This window comes from Styela clava, chromosome 7 (assembly GCF_964204865.1).
Source record: "Styela clava chromosome 7, kaStyClav1.hap1.2, whole genome shotgun sequence".
Lineage (NCBI taxonomy): Eukaryota > Metazoa > Chordata > Ascidiacea > Stolidobranchia > Styelidae > Styela > Styela clava.
Window position 1 is genome coordinate 23337164 of NC_135256.1, and position 16446 is coordinate 23353609.

Here is a 16446-nt window from a genome sequence, read left to right on the forward strand (position 1 = left end):
GAGAAATGTGTCTGAGCGGATGCCAAAGGGGTTTATTTGTTCATTGTTACGTTTATTTTTGCATCTTGCTGATTAGCCAATGTCACGAAGTAAACAAGGAAGGATATGCCCGAGGAAACAGCCAAATATTCGAATATATTGCAATGCAATAAGGAAATTAAATTCATATTCTATTCCAGAGATTCGTTCACTGCTTAATTTTTGTAAGAATGTATCTTCTTAAAAAAAATCTTTATCAAAATTTCACAAACCATGCCAAAATATTCACTTCGATGTTTGAAAGTACATATTTGTGCGAACAATTATTTTCGAAAATGAACATTACAAAGAACTAGGATTAGTGATGCCCATTTAGAAAATATTCCAATCTTGTCGTCGTAAAGCTATCAAGCGTAATACAGCAACAAGACAGTGTCACAATAAATGTCATTGTAATAATTTTTCAATAGGACGACTGAGTTGAGTTCACAAATTGTCGCAGTTTTTGCGCGCTGTTCCGTTTTTAACTTTCAAAAAATATATGCGACCCGCAAAAGACTAGCAACCCTAAATTTTGTCCCACGAGCGACATAAAATTTGACGACCCCTGGGCCGTAGCCGATAGTTGGTCACGACTTCTTCCACATCGGAGTGCACGAATCCAAAACAAATGGCTGATTAATTTTATGGACTGGTAATCGGACTGGAGGGTGTGGTAGGATGAGGAATCGGGAATGAATTTTACCGAAGACCGTTATATATCATGTATTTTGGTGCAGGTCATCAGGCTGTAGAGACGAACGAGATGTACGAAAATAATTAATATGAGTTTAGAAAAATTAACTTTGTTTTCTCTATTTTAATGTGAAATGAGGTGTATTTAGGGAGTTAAATGCTATAGGGCAGGAGTACACGGCAGTTTTTGAGAAGGCAAAACCCTGGATTGTTTCATTTCCGACCTCTTATATGATGAAAAGAGATTTTCTGCCGTGCTACTATTGCTATCAAAACAACAAAATCGCCTTTCCATCAGTAAACGGGGTAATTTTAGATATATTAATAAACTCGCTGACGAACACCAAGCTCATCCATCTCATTAAAAAAACACTATAAACTATGAGTTGTCTTCTTATTTGGTCTGTAATATATACGTTTCTGGCTTTACATTTTTTTTTGTAGTGCTGGGGGGCGATGAAGTTGTATAAACGACTTTAGGGGGGCGATGGTACAAAAAGTTTGGGAACCACTGGTCTACAATACATCAAGGCTGCCCAACCCGCGGCTGTGGCCCGCGGTGTATCGAGTTCGTAAGCGGCTTTTTTATAAATTTATTAATATTTTGCATATTTTTGAGCATACTTGACATCAATACCGTTTGTTTTTGTTATGAGTGTACCACCTAGGGTGGCCAACCGTCCCTTTTTCAAAGAACAAGTCTTTAACTAAGCTTTTCGGTTCTTGTCCTTTATAGCATTTAGAAAAGATGCTAATTGTCCTTTATTCTTTCTAACGTCGTTTTGCCCGATAGTTATAGTACTGTGTTTGATATTGTTCCGTTCTTAAAAAATCGCCTCCGTTTATGTATTTGTAAGCTTAAAATTTTTATTTTTATTTCGCTGTGGTCCGGCTCAAATTGCCAAAGGAATAACAATTTTATTAACATTTCAAATATTTTACATCAATTTTCCGAAAATGGCAACAGTCCAAGATTTGAGTAAATTCTAGTTCAATAACTGAAAATTCTACGTATAATTGGTCTCTATGACGTCCACAATCCAACAATGCTGTTTTTGTAAATGCTTGTGTAATCATAATATAACTATCGGTAGAGGTGCGCGAGACTAACTCCCAATCATTTCTCAATGAATGCGTTAGTGGCGTATAATGCAAGGATACCATAAAAATACCATAATATTCAATTCAAGAGTCCTGCTGCACACTAACACAAATATATTTCTGCAACGTTTCGTCTGACCAAAATCAGACTTCCTCAGACAAGCAGTTTACAACAATGACAAGAAAAGAACAATCGTGTGGTTTGAATACAACGATAAATAAATTTGTTTGAAAATAATTGTGACCGAACAATGAGTAAACAATTATTTATATTTAAGAACAGATTGCGACGAAAAAATACGATCGGTTCTCGGCATGAAATAATTGTTCCGCAGTCTTCTTGATCTCACAATAAGATTCACTAGAACATTTTTCGAAGTGTTCTAGGTTCAGCTCTTGATAGTCGGAGTGCTTTTACAATGATTTTTTGAAAGGCATTGAAGTTCTTTTAAAGCTTCTAAATTCTTTTCTTGTGGTAGTTGTCGAGACCGGAAATTGTTTATTTGTTTGAAAAACACTATGGACAATTTGCGAGTTTCTTTTTCAAGTGCAGATAACGCAAATTGCAACTTTGGAGAAAACATTCTCTTTATACTTATGTTCGGACACTAAATGATGTTATTATTAAGGCTAACTGCAGTACACATTGTACACAATACATTGAAATTCTCTTTAGGAAATTTGAATGTGGACATTAAAAATATTTTCCTGAAAATTTCATGTCAGAAAAAAGACGAGAAACTCTTAAAGAATTTCATAAATATATATTTATAGAGACGGAATTTCATGAAATTCTGCGTCATGTACCTACTAGGTGGCTATCTCGGCACCCATGCATCGAAGGAATTTTACTTTCTTGAAAAGCTTCAAGTTTTTATTTCATGAGCAGACTAGCTGAATGTTCCAAACAATTACTTAAACTTCTTACGATTGATGAGTCAACAGAAGTTCCTCGGCTTATTTAATATTTTCAGCATGTAATGGAGATATTCAAAAGCAAAAAAGAGCAAAAAAAAAACGTAAATACAGCGACGAAAACCGAGCTCTCCAAAATATTAGTATATACAATTTTTTACGATAATTTGTGATTTGGGGAAATGCATAAAGAACTTGTTTACACACAGATCAATAATTGCCATCTCTGACTTATTTACTTATTGGCGAACTCGGGACTTCATTATTATCTTGGACTACGTTTAATTTCGTCATTCAGAAATTTCAAATGTGCATAATATAATGAACGCGGTGCTGACGAGCGATAATTGGTCGACGCTGTAACGTATATGTTCTATCACATTATGTTCCCCCTCATTTCGTTTACCGCCACTCGAGTGTGGAAGCCTGGTAAACGGGAATAAAATAAATTAAATATATACTCGTATATATTTTATGATGGAAAACATGATTGTCAATTAACGTGGCCTTGATGAACTTATTCAGTAATAGTTATTTTCAAATAAACGCGAAATATTTCACTCTGAACGAAGTTTAAATTAATCTCCAATCGAAATTAAATTATTTCCAAAAGCCGGTGACTGATTCCTTATCTAATCATGCCAGGGCGTACCATATCTTAATCGCAGTGCAGGTGTTCTGTTGAAAATTTCATCAAAATTGTCACGAATTTTCAGATATACGATCCATCTAAATTTGCGTATAACAGAAACTTAGGCCATAGAAACTTGGCATATAGGTTTGTTAAAATCGTTTGCGGCCGCGATGAATTTCGTCATACGCAAGTGGCCCGCGACACAAAAAAGGTTGGGCAGACCTGGTCTACATACTGATAAAGTAACAAAAGGATTGATTATGGAATCAGAAAAGCGGACAAACTCTACAAAGTTTAAATTTAAGATAGATTTAAATATTAGATTTGAGTCAAAAGAAACAGTCTAGTATGCGTTATTTCACTTAAAAATTATGTTACAGCAGTCTAATAGTTCAGCAGAGGAATCAGGTATATTTTAACCCCAGTTTGCTAAGCCATTTCTAATAATGCACTAATAATATTTGAATATAATGAATAAGTTCAAACCTACTGCATCGTTTTTCAAATACCACGTCCAATGGAACTAGTGAGATATTCAAAATAAGACCAAGAAGCGCACTAAATGCCTTTAAGCTATAATGCAAAATTACGCCTATGAGTTCACCGTACTACGTCATCAACGGGTCATACTAATTTGCGTTCGAATTCGGCAGAGACGACTTTTGAAAATTTGAGTCTATTTTATGTGATGTACCAATTGGCTCGTAACATACCTTCTTTCACCTTTATAGAGCTCATCATAAACGATATCTAGTTGAAATTATATGAGATCTGTGAAAATCTAAATATATATATGACATTAGTAATCCAGGACTAAAATTCTCTGCATTGCGAGAACGTGTGTTCGAGTGTTTTTTCAGATTGGTGTGCTAGAATTTCATGATTTTGACGACCGATACCACAGGACAATCTTACAACGAAGCAAAGCAAGCTTACAACCACAGCGAAAGTCGTCGGATATTCGTTTCTGTATTTTGGTCAATAAACAAAAGAAAAAAATCTGAAAATACGTCTCCTAAATTAGTTCTACAGCATCCTTTCTGCACCGTCTGTCATGAAAATTCGAGATAAGTCTTATTTAGCAAGATCGCGTTGATGAAACGCAGTTGGAAACGTGTTCTTACTTTTTTATTGTGGCGTAACGAACTCAAGTCCTTTGACCTATTGACGGTCCTTTGACCTTTGACAGATCCTATTAGTCGGATTTTTCGAATACGGCAAATACGGAACACGTACCATGTCTATCATTCAAGCATGATAGAGATTTTTGAGGAACATTTAAGACGACTTCATATCTAATACAACAGTTTAATGTATATTTAAAAAAAATTTTCACAACATCAGCTATTTGAAACAAGGTTACGTACCAGAAAAATGGTAAATAAGAAAGTCTACTGTGCTAACTACCTATAAATGAATGCAGTTGAAAGTTTGTCTAACATAGTTTGTTAGATAGTTCATAAATAGCTAATAGTTAAAGTTTGAGACAAATAGCACAATACTATCTACATTAGACCGAAAAGAAGACAAACTTTTCTCATCTTCAACTACGTTGCGCCAATTTCGTCAAACAACATAGATAGGGTGGCAGCAAAAAAAAGCAAACTTTTGTTTCTACATGGTGATTACTAGAAAAGCAGAAAATTAGGAAATGAAGGTCAGACGAGATCACAAATAAAATGCGTGCTCACTCATTTCTTTTTCGATACGTTTTTATTTATTTTAGATTTAGGTTCCAGGTTGATAGCTTTTAGGTTATATTCGATTTATGTAATATTCTGGATAATATAACATGTTATTTCTTCAAAAAACGTTGTGAAATTTATTCTTCGTGAAAATAAATAGCTGTTTGACCAATTTTCTGTTTTTCAGGACAGACGGAGCAACTTTTTCGCGAGCGATAATCGGACTACATCATCGACCGGACTTTTTTTTTAAATAGAAAATAAACCACGTTGCAATGTTGTTGGAAGTGATGAACGTGGTACGATTGATATTTAGATTTAACAAGAGCTTGAAGGTAGAAAGGTTTAATTCTGCTTTATTATGTCTGTGTCGTTATTCTATTTCTAAGTCTTCTTGCACAAACTAAATTGGAATGAATGCAAAGTTTTGAAGCTTTGAGATAGGAGTATAAATGTAGCATTTTGCCTTGTTTCACGAAACAAACTTTTTACATAGTTTGGTTCGATAATTTTGAGCCATGAGTTTTCGCTTCCATTCAGGAATTATGTTTCCTTGCTCATCTTCAGTTGCGATCAAATGGAGCAGTTTATCTGGAGCCGGAATATCTTCTATTCCTAGAAGAAAAAAAATACAATTGCATCCCTTTATCTCTATATATGTAATGTGTGTGTGAAACCATAGGAATATATAAGCACTGGCAGCAGCGATTCTATGCTCTATAAGATGTTTTTAATTTGGCATATTATTACCCATCTCAAACTGTAAACGGATTTATGCTTTTCCGTGCTTTTCAAACGTATATACCAAATGGGAATTAGAGAACTAGTTCTAGTTTTAAAAGTATGTAATGACACACGTCCAAGTGGCTCTGGACCTAATCGTCCTAATGGCATAATAATGTCACGTAATTGTGCTTCAGTTGCAGGAAAATATTGGATTACTGTATAATAATAATAACGCATTCTATTTCAAATCATCAATATACCGCTTCCACTCATGATAGTCAAGAATATAGACATTTAGCCCTTAGCCTAGCCTATTCCGATTCATTAATTTTAATTTTTTAATTTCATTAAAAAAATCCAAGTTTCCAGCTTACTTGAATAGCCGTTATTATCTTGTTGTATTTTCTCCTTCATCGGTGCGTTTCTCGATGTCACAAGCGGAGCTTTTGCAACGGGCTTGATCACATATGAATTTCGTTTCTCCACTGGCTTCGGTTTGCTCCAGGATAAATCACTGTTTACTACAAGAGAATGTTTCTTCTTTCTTCTCATTTCTGCAGGGTCATAGACGGGATGATGAAAGCTGTGGCTCGGTTTCAGGTTACTTGAAACCTTCTGGTAATCATACTGAAAGAAAAGTGCGAAATTATTCATTATTATCTTAAAAATAAAATTAGGATCAGTGTACTTTCTTTGTTTTAAGGGTTTTGGGATTATATCTCTTCTTTTTTTATACTTATGATTCGATTTACGATTTACAAGCTCAAAGTGGGGCAAAAAACAGAATTCGACTTGTAAAATTGAATAGAATTTGCCTCCGATATCCAGCCCGCAAGTTAATTCTACATGGATTGAATGACAATTGAATATGTCTTTGGCCCAAGCTAATACTCAAGAAAGCTCAGGAATTTTATATTAATATTTTGAAAATGTTTCGTCTCACACAACTCAGAAGAACCTGTTGTCGTTGTTTATGTTCTTCCAATTGATATTTTGAAGCAACGTTTTATTCAGGTTGATCTCGTCTTCTCGAAAGACAAGTAATGGATGGGATAGTGTATTGCATACGTTCTCATGACTTAATCAACAATCATATAAAATATACATGTACAGTAGATTCATAATCACGGTCAGTCTCACTTTTACATGAAATTTCACTTCCAATATAAAAAGTCTATTTGCCTTTGCTTTATTGCACACTCACTTTCCTTTACATTTGAAATAGATTATTATAATGGTGAAGTATTAGGCGATATGTTTTTTAATGCTTTGCATGGTACCATCCACCAGTTACAATATTATACCCAATTAGTTGGTTTTTTAAATATAGTAATCTGAAAATAAGGAGTATTAAACAGCCATTGCTAATTTCAACTCAAATTGATTTTTTCGAGAAACCCGAGAAATAAACATATAAACTGATCTTTGTATATTGTAGTATTGGTTTGATATAGTGTTTATTCGTAATATTGACCTTATATATACATGTATATTTCCCTCTAAATCATTTACTTTATTTTTTACAATGCTGATGCTGCTCTATAATTAATGTATTTAATTTTTCAGAATGGTTTGTATATATAGAACAGATGTTTAGCAACCTTTTACGCTCCCGACTCTCTATCGGCTTTTACTTGTGCTTCCGGTTGACTTCTGTGAAGACGATTACTTATAAATTTACACTTTTCTGGTGGTGGATGCGTATACGCATATAATATTAGTATGCTGTAGCAAAACGGATATACCTAACCCCGACAGGTCTGATTTTAAACATACGAAACGTCACAGAAATATATTTGTTGTACAGTCTGCAGCAAGACTCTTAAATCACTTAATCTGTATTAGTTTTTTTTGTACACAAATCATTGATTTTACGCTTATTTCCCCTCGAATTGTGTGCACGGCGAGGATGTAATGTTTGCTTAGCCATAGACTACGAATCTTAAATATATGAATCACTCTTAGATATACATAGTAACATAGGTATATTTTCATGAAAACCATGCGAGGTGCTGATTTGGAAGCTATAATATTCGAAACCCCATACTTTTTTGACTTCTGTTTGCGAAATTTATGTTTATAAGGAGCACCTTTATTTCAGAGCTTAACTAAGAACCTCAGGCCAAAAATATTTTGAAGTTTTATTTTCATATTTACCACTTGTTCTCCTATCTGCGTGGAATTTGAGTCGTCATCCATAACGAACAATTCTCCTCTCCTATCTGTGAAAAGAACAAAGAATATGAGTATTCTCCCTGTAACTTATAGAAATAAACTTGAGCATTGGGGTATAAATTAATCAAGCTGCAAGGTCTGCAAATTTCTGTTCATTACTTAGCTAAGATACATATGCGCCGAGTCAAACAAACGAGAATAACAAAATCTCATCCATTAACGTGAGTTTTTATAAGAAAATAGTCTAACTTTTTAACTATTTTTAAGCTAATAGTCATATCCTTCTATATTCCGTGTATTGTATGGATTAGAAAAAACGCCTAACGTAGCTATTAAAGAGAGTTTTGTCATATATATATCCTATATATGTTGTTGTTGTTGTGAACATAAAGATATCTAATATTTTCGATTGGGCTCAATTGTTATTATAAGGGAATCCATGTAATAAATAGCCTTCAAATACAAATTCCGAGGTTGTAAAAGATGATTGGGTTAGAGAGATGTTTTGCATGTGAAATCTTTGTTTTATTCTCCGGATTTCGTGTAGATGTAGACAGTAATAGCACAATAGACAGTATAATCTTTTGGTCATTATTCTTTGCGTCCAGTGTATCTTTGCAGATTTGACAGACAAATTTGACTAATCTGATGAGCCTCTTTGATCGACTATTACTATTTCTATGACAACGTCCCGGTTATTCCTCTGGAGAATTTGTTCTTTTTTTTTTAAATAAATGAAAGGTGTGCCTTTTTAGTTTTTGTTTTTTCTTATATTGGCATTGTTTTATAGACCTGTAAGACCTGTAATGCTTTCTGTTCTCTAATAGCTAAGGTCTATATATTTATTGGTTCAAATGGATACTTATATTTTTACCTTTTCCCATTTTAAGATTGAAAACAGTGATTTTTCGAGAGAATGAATCATCGAAAATAAGTAAATTATCTGAAATAAAACAGAAAGAAATTCTGTGGAGAAATAGAATTCTAAAAAAGTTGCGATGCATAATTTTACATCTGATAAACATGATAAGAAGTTGTAATACTAACAATTCCATTATAAAGACTTCTAGTAAATTCACATATTTATCATAATATGTTGTATGATTTTTGAAGAACAAAGTGAACCGCTACATCATCGTTTTCAGCCATATTTTTGCAATTCAATTGTTGAAATGGACTTTATTCGAATATTATATCTGATCATAAAACGACATAAATTTTACAACATAATCCTGGCGACGAGTATAATCAATATATTGCTATGATCGCTACCCTATCGCCAACTACCCCATAATTATTCCAGATTTCAAAGCAATATGTTGCTATCTGCTTTAAATGTACAAATTACAAACTAAAATCACCGTTAAGTTTAGTAGTACTTGTAAGATTGTTAACATATTAAATTGTTACCTTTGAATTTTTCCGCCTCTTTCATAATGTCATCATGAATTGGGTTTTTATCCAGAGATCTGATATCTGTATCTGCGTAGAGTTTGAGCTGTGGTGGTTTGGAATCGATTGTTTGCACAGGCATCACGCGGCTAGTAGGTATCTTTTTCTTTGTATCCTGGGGCGAATTTTCTCTCAGTTCATTGTTTGTTATTGGTGGCGGTGGTGGAGGAAAAAAAGTTTCCTCGGTGGGTGGTATAGGGGCTGGATAATTAGGTAGCAAAGATGGTGGAGGCACCAAATCACTCTTATGATTATTTCGTCTTTGCGACATCTCTCCGTAGTGAATTGTGTTTTTGCCTGAATGAAAAAAACATTAGGCTATGAGATAAAACTTGATACAAAATTTTCTGATAATTTTTAGGATTCACTAAACACAATCAAAATCCAAGCCAAAGCTACAATAAACTATCTAGGGATTATACTGTCCTAGAACACTTCTTCACACATTTTGGTAAATTTGCAAAAAGAGTAAAGAGTATATTTATTACACAATTCATTACACCTGTTGATAACACGTTTTCTCTCTGTATATGGGTGAAATGGCTCATTTTCATGTTTCTCTCCTTTCGCGCTAGAAATTAACAGGCGTTTCGAGTAGAATAAAAATTTAACACACTGGCCTAATTTTATTTCAAACCTGCTGGTTAGGATATACATTTGCCAATTTTATCAGGCTGTTTCGCTTTTTGGAACACTGATATTTTGTACAAAAGAACTACGGATCTATCAAACGAATTATTTATGTTCATGTTCCCCAGCGACGCATTTACTTCCCACCACCTACACCCGATATCCGGGTGGGAATGTTGAAGGTTGCTTACTATAGATCTGATTAATATTTATCATCTTGTTTTATTTTGATTATACAAAGATGGTAGGCAAGTCACTTAAATTATTTTGAAAAATTAATTTATCCACTATTCAATGTCGAGCGTGAATGCGAAGTAATTTATTCAATAGTATACAAATAAAAACAATGGAAAATGGTGTAAAATTTCATGATGTCAGCTTTCATACATATTTTCATGTATATTTGATACCTTGATTTTACCAAACTTCCAAAAAACCAATCCTTCAATTTGAAAAAAAAATTATTTTACATGGCGAAACATTTTCTCAGTCCTACGATATATATCAAAATCATAAATCCGCTCACCAACTTTTTCCAAATCTCCTGTCTCTGTTAATCGTCGTGCTAGCATTGCGGTGTCAGTCACTCACTCTTACTTAAATTTACGATTTATTTGTTGTAAACAAATATTCTACCTGAGGTATACCGATACGCATTGTTAGCAAAAATAATTGTATAGCAGCAATAAACTATTGCAGCTATAACTAGTGCATGGCAAATCTTTATTTGAAGGTAGGCTTCAAACTAGTCCGATTTAGAATATATCAAATGTGGAACGAAATTCCTGGGGAAGTTTTTACTTTTCAATCAAAAAAATTTGACTGCTCAAAATTGGAAAATTGTACAAAATTTTTTAATAAGAAGCCATTACATTTTTCTGTACACCAAAATAAGAAAATATTCAGGTTCGGTAATTTTCAGTCATTTTCGGCTCCTTTGTTTTCTTACAACTTATACCTGCTATCTATACAGAATACCAATACTTAATATGTTCAATTTATAATCCCATAAACGCTTGATTAAAAGTCTAATATTACCGTGAGAGGCAAATACTGAGAAAAGTGTACCGTCAATATTTCGGAAATCATTGAGGTATAACAATAGTGTTAGCTAATCAAGTCTAATATTCCCCTAAAGGTCCTTATCGACAGTCAGTGGTTAATTATTATCGCTGTTCTTTTTATATCATTATATTATATAATATTTCAGTATAGTTGTACACGCACAAATTCGCTGATTTTGATTTTTCCTTTAAAACATCTTCATTTTCCTCAGAACTTAACTTTCTTTGAAAATGTTACTCACGGGAATAAGAAAATATTACCTGAACACTGTCTAGCGTATAACAAGTGCATACCTAGCAATTAAATCTTCATATGTGATTCAGGTGTAGGTCTATTGTCAATACTGATTCTGAATTATGGGTTCGGGAAATACGAAATTGTAATTATAGTATACTCGCGCCTAAATACATGGTGTGAAGTCTAAGTATTGCGTATAGGCGGTGGAGATTTGATTTATTGAATGTCCGTCAAATATGCCGTTAGATGGCATTTTCGTGACACGATTAAACATTAGAATCAAATAAAACGCCCTTCCCGGAGTTTATAAATAGATAGACGTTGCGGAACCATCATCAGGAATTTACGACTTTATCGGTACCAAGTAATAAAAGTAATAAAACTATGAATTTGATTTCAGCTAAATGGAGGTTGTCGCTTTATTTTTATACGTTTCTGCTCAAGGCATAGTGGAGGGTGGTTGTCTGCTCCGTGGGCCGCACATCTGTAACGTATATTTGTGCAACAACATGCATTTGTGTACAATATTTATTAAAAAAAATATGAATGCCTATTGACATACGTCAATTTGCCAGATTTAATGAGAATCCTTATCCCAACAATCAATATGACTCCTGATTCAAACGAAAATTGTGGAAGTATTACAATTTAACTCACTAACAAAATATGAAAATTACGTGTGCTTGCCTTTTACATTGAATACAACTACGTTGTTTTGTTTATTTGACTGATACCTGTTGATTTTATAGCGATTTTAAAATGCAAAAAGCGCTCATTAAACAGTGCGGCGCTCAGCTATCTTCTGTGGCCAGATTCGCAAGTCAACAACTGCACGCTCTTGGCATAGGGTAACATACCAGTGGTTTCTGTATTTATTTCAAGTTTCCCGCCGTGTAGATGTGTAAATGTAGCAAAACTATCCCGGATAAAAAGTAGAAAAACTATCCTGGATAACCAAATGTTCATCAAGGAATACCATCATATTCCGATGATTGCAGATTGTTTAATCATTTAATTTCATTATACAACAAGACTGTTTTAAATAGCGAACATTATAATCTGCACTCAATGCGGCCAAAGGACATGTTGACCAACCGGTTTTAAGTCATTGTGCTTCGATGTTGTCACACTGAAGGTAAATTCGATCTGCAATCGAACTTTAATTCCAAATAATACTCCATGTTCAAATAAGTACCGGATTTTAACACGGATCTTCTAATCTGGTTCACTCTCGTGGCATAAATTTCATTTTGTTTATTTCAGGGAAAATAGCTCATATCAGTCGAAACATGTTGTATCGGGGCTGATATAGGGAGACAAAAAATAAGATCCATATTCCATTATGTGTGGTTCTCCAGATAGGAGACAAAAGACAAATTAGGGTTAGGGTTAGGGTTGTCCTGTGAGCAGCTGAAGCCTAGATAGTTTATACAGTTTTCTGTGATTAAGGGTATTCTTCTCTCAACGAACCACTATGGAATTTGAAAAACCTTTGGCAACACATTGATCCATAATTGCGCTACAGTATGTCGCACGAATCAAATATTTTTCACATTTTTTGTAGGGTATATGGAATTATGTAGTTATTCACGAATAAAATAGCATTTTGTTTTTATAGACACGTTAGAAAAAAGTATTTTACTTCAAACAAAGATTTAGGTAATCTGCTAAACATAGTATGTGTGTACCGGTTAGGATTCAGGTTGTGCGACATCTTAGTGCGCATACTTCTGGAGCACCCATTAGACTATTTACGGCTCAGCACTCCCCTTCCAACTAATTATGCCCAGATTGAAGTTAGATCTCGAGACCTTCAACCTGCGATGACAACATAGTTACATCAAGCGCTTTATCCACTAGCCCAGCGGTGGGCGAAAACGCCCCCTTGTGGGCGTTTGCGATAACTGTGGGGGCGCTGACTGCGAATTGGGCGATTGGGGTGCGCTGACTATCAGATAGGGCAATTGGGGGGCGCTGGCAACAAATCGGGCACTTACACGAAATGTAATAGTATTTGACATTTTTATTTATTCCAGTTTCATCTTTTTGTTTACTTATCTATTTTGGTGTTTGGAATTGCTCGTTTAACGTTAAATATTATGATTTATGTTAATCTATTGTATTGTTTCGTTATAATACAGGTCTAGCGCATGGCTTACGTTTATTGTCATCCGGGTTAATCAAGCAAAAATGTTACATTTTTCGAATTAAAAAAGCCAATAGCAATGTGTTTTCCGATTTATTAACCCACCATCAGCAAAGTAAGTTCTGGTTGCTGTCTTGGATTATAAGACGCCTTCTGTACCTTTGAGCCGATAATGACAGTAAATTAAATAACGGTCCTGCAATTTCTCCCGCAATTTCCTCCCGCAGCTCATACTCGAGTGCCATACCGCGATTCTAGATGGCAAGAGGAACCGTATTTGACATATATATTTGAAAAACATAGGATTGTTTTTGACTAAAATGAAGCCGGCTATTGATGTGCTGGCAGCCTTTCGCTAGGCTCATCCATCTAATTAGACTAATAATAAATGAAGAATAAATTTATTTCTACTTTTCAGTCAGGGGGCGTTTGTTAGCCAAAAGGTCTCCGAGGGGGCGCTGGCAGAAAAAAGTTTGGAAACACTGCACTAGCCCATCTCAATTGTTATGTTTTCAATATTATTATTTGGAGTGAAATTTTCTATTTCTGACTATTCTCTATTATTGCTAACAGAGTACAATTATGAATTGCTGACTTTTGTCTATTGAAACTTAGTCTCAATGATATTTACACATCGCCAGTAGTGCAATTAAGATGTATAAGATTTTTTGAAATAACTTGGCTTCTGAGTGAAAAGGTGAGAAACTGACTATAAGAGACTATGCTTTCACCGATTTTGAGCAGTCCCCTTATGGCTTAAGCTTTGGTCATAACTCAAAGTAACTGGGAGATCTGTGAACAAATTCTTCCAACTTCGATCTGAACATAATTTTGAAACACTAAATGTAACTTCAAAGAGGTTTTATTACTTAAATAATCACGTTTGACATAGCATACATCATATCAAAGGCGTAGGAACTTATAATGATAAACATGAGTGAGTACCGTATTAAATTCGTTTTATCGTTGGACTAGACTGTGCATTTTTAAATAACTATATAAATATGTGCGAAAGCTCTGTTCACAGTAAAATATCAGCAATAATGATAATAAATTTAAATTATAGAATCTCAATCAATTTTGATGAATAATGACATCATCAACTGCAATTAAATCCATCTGCACAATCCAGTAGGGTAAGTTCACGAGTAAATCGGAAGAAACGTTTTCCACATATATTCCGTATGTTTGACCTCCTGAAAAATTAAATGTTAAAAAGTTAAAAGTTAAGTTTAAAAATAGGCAGAAATATATAATTTAATAGATAAGGTACCGGGTGGTTATGAAAAAAACTGATTGGATGACCATATTCATTTAAAACGAGATGGTTTCTTTCTACACGACTGTAACAAAATAAACATAAGCGTTTATAAAGTTTGCTCAGCAATAATGTGAATATCTGCCGGCACGAATAAGGCATTCGAAAGTTTTCACTCAAATTCCACATATCTGAGGCGTTCTGGTATAGTCATCCGTCATTAGTTTTACAGTCGAGCAAAGCTTTCAACTCTGAGACATCCATCGATCCGTTTTACTCGATTAATTATACAAAATATACATACAACAAAAGCCTAATTTTCTTCATTGGTGTAGCTTTTCTGAATCTTAGTAAATATTGTTTACAAGGTCCAAACGACCGTTTTCGGCGACTTGGAATTGACATAGTTTCGGAATCGTCTTCTTGTATTTGTTTTAATTTCGTTTCTTCCTCCAACATATTTTGTTCCAAAGATAGTGTATTTGTAGTCGTTGCCTGTATAAATTAAACAAAACATAAATAATGAAAACAAATCAAATTTATTAACCTTTTCAGTCCCAGTATTTTGGCAAAACGATACTCAAATCGAAACAGAGCTTGTGACCAACTGCAATTGTAATATCCAATAAATTCAAACAAATAAATATTCGTCGTTCATTGATACCAAGTTTATTTTAGTGCTTTGAAAATAAACAAAGAGCAGTGACCTCAAATTGCATTTAATAATAAAATTATATTAGATTAAGAAAGTGGTAGTTGAGATGCATGGAAAGCGGTAAAGACTGAACTATTTTGACTCGTTGTGGTTCATCAAACTTCCCTAACGATAAATGTAGAATTCGAGTATTTCAGACAAACGTTCCTGAAAGTTGTTGACATGGCATTTCTTGATCTCACAACGAAAATGCACATGCTTTCTAGAATTGAACTAAATGAACTAGATAAAAACTGTTTCTCTTTTTACGCTTATTCTGTGCTCCAGTCGCACAGAATTGGATGAAATTTCTCTAAATAGCCAGATAGAACGTGTAAATTTTGTTAATTAAAATTAACATCAGATGTTTTGACTGATAAAAAAATATTCTTATCGGCATAACACCAGTACATATTACATAATAAAAAAAATCAATAGTTTTTGCTGTAAATAACAACGCTTTTCATTTTTATTTTACAAAAAAACAAATGCATTCTTGAGAGAAAATAGCACTCAGTTTAGCTAAATATTAATAATATAAGTAACAATTTTGACTCACCGTTTTCGTCATAGTAGGTCTTCCTTCTACATAGGCTATTACAAGCAGAAAAGTAAATGAAATTCGAAGAATAGTCATTTAGTCCGTTTAAAATAATATTGTTTTTATTTGATATAAAGTATTAAAGTATTGTTTTATGTCAAAATTGCCTCAATATTTCGAGACTGGATAAAGTTTGCGTTGAATTCACACACGTTCGTTCGAGGGAACGAAGGCTTATACTTTTGAGAAATCGGTGTAGAATGTTGACGTCTTCAAAATATCCCGCATATTTATGCAAATTTCGAATGTATTGAAGTTGAAAAATCACTGATAATTTCACGAAAAAATATTTACTTTTTCTCCAAACTCTCTGTTCGCACAACAAAAAAGAATATTATGGATCAATGAATTTAAGTTGAATTCAATTTTTAATATATATTATTATCGTTAGTCTATATAAAATCAAGTTGAAT

At 33.8% G+C, this 16446-nt stretch overlaps 2 protein-coding genes across 2 annotated transcripts; both read right to left on the bottom strand.

The window, feature by feature from the left end:
- Window positions 1-1914: 1914 nt before the first annotated feature.
- LOC120328763 (uncharacterized) lies at window positions 1915-10883 on the bottom strand. The gene is made up of 5 exons (XM_039395297.2): window positions 10559-10883; window positions 9361-9699; window positions 7933-7997; window positions 6150-6402; window positions 1915-5664 (listed from the first exon to the last, which is right to left on the bottom strand). The coding sequence occupies exons 1-5, from the start codon at window positions 10602-10604 to the stop codon at window positions 5522-5524; spliced, it is 846 nt and encodes a 281-aa protein (XP_039251231.2). The 5' UTR covers window positions 10605-10883; the 3' UTR covers window positions 1915-5521.
- A 3443-nt stretch (window positions 10884-14326) lies between these two features.
- On the bottom strand, window positions 14327-16270 carry LOC120328504 (uncharacterized). Its single transcript, XM_039395014.2, has 3 exons — window positions 15992-16270; window positions 15043-15233; window positions 14327-14676 (listed from the first exon to the last, which is right to left on the bottom strand). Exons 1-3 carry the CDS (start codon window positions 16067-16069, stop codon window positions 14580-14582), a joined length of 366 nt encoding a protein of 121 aa, XP_039250948.2. The 5' UTR covers window positions 16070-16270; the 3' UTR covers window positions 14327-14579.
- Between the last annotated feature and the right edge of the window lie 176 nt (window positions 16271-16446).

What these genes read in the sequence shown, in the direction of transcription:
- LOC120328763 (XM_039395297.2), bottom strand. Translation starts at nt 10,604, where the DNA reads ATGCTAGCACGACGATTAACAGAGACAGGAGATTTGGAAAAAGTTG. An exon ending in AGGAGATTTGGAAAAAGTTG is followed by an intron (nt 9,700 to 10,558) that starts GTGAGCGGATTT and finishes TTTTTCATTCAG; the next exon opens with GCAAAAACACAATTCACTAC. An exon ending in AGATAATAACGGCTATTCAA is followed by an intron (nt 5,665 to 6,149) that starts GTAAGCTGGAAA and finishes TTTTTCTTCTAG; the next exon opens with GAATAGAAGATATTCCGGCT.
- LOC120328504 (XM_039395014.2), bottom strand. Translation starts at nt 16,069, where the DNA reads ATGACTATTCTTCGAATTTCATTTACTTTTCTGCTTGTAATAGCCTAT. An exon ending in GACCTACTATGACGAAAACG is followed by an intron (nt 15,234 to 15,991) that starts GTGAGTCAAAAT and finishes TAATTTATACAG; the next exon opens with GCAACGACTACAAATACACT. An exon ending in AAGAAAATTAGGCTTTTGTT is followed by an intron (nt 14,677 to 15,042) that starts GTATGTATATTT and finishes TTAATTTTTCAG; the next exon opens with GAGGTCAAACATACGGAATA.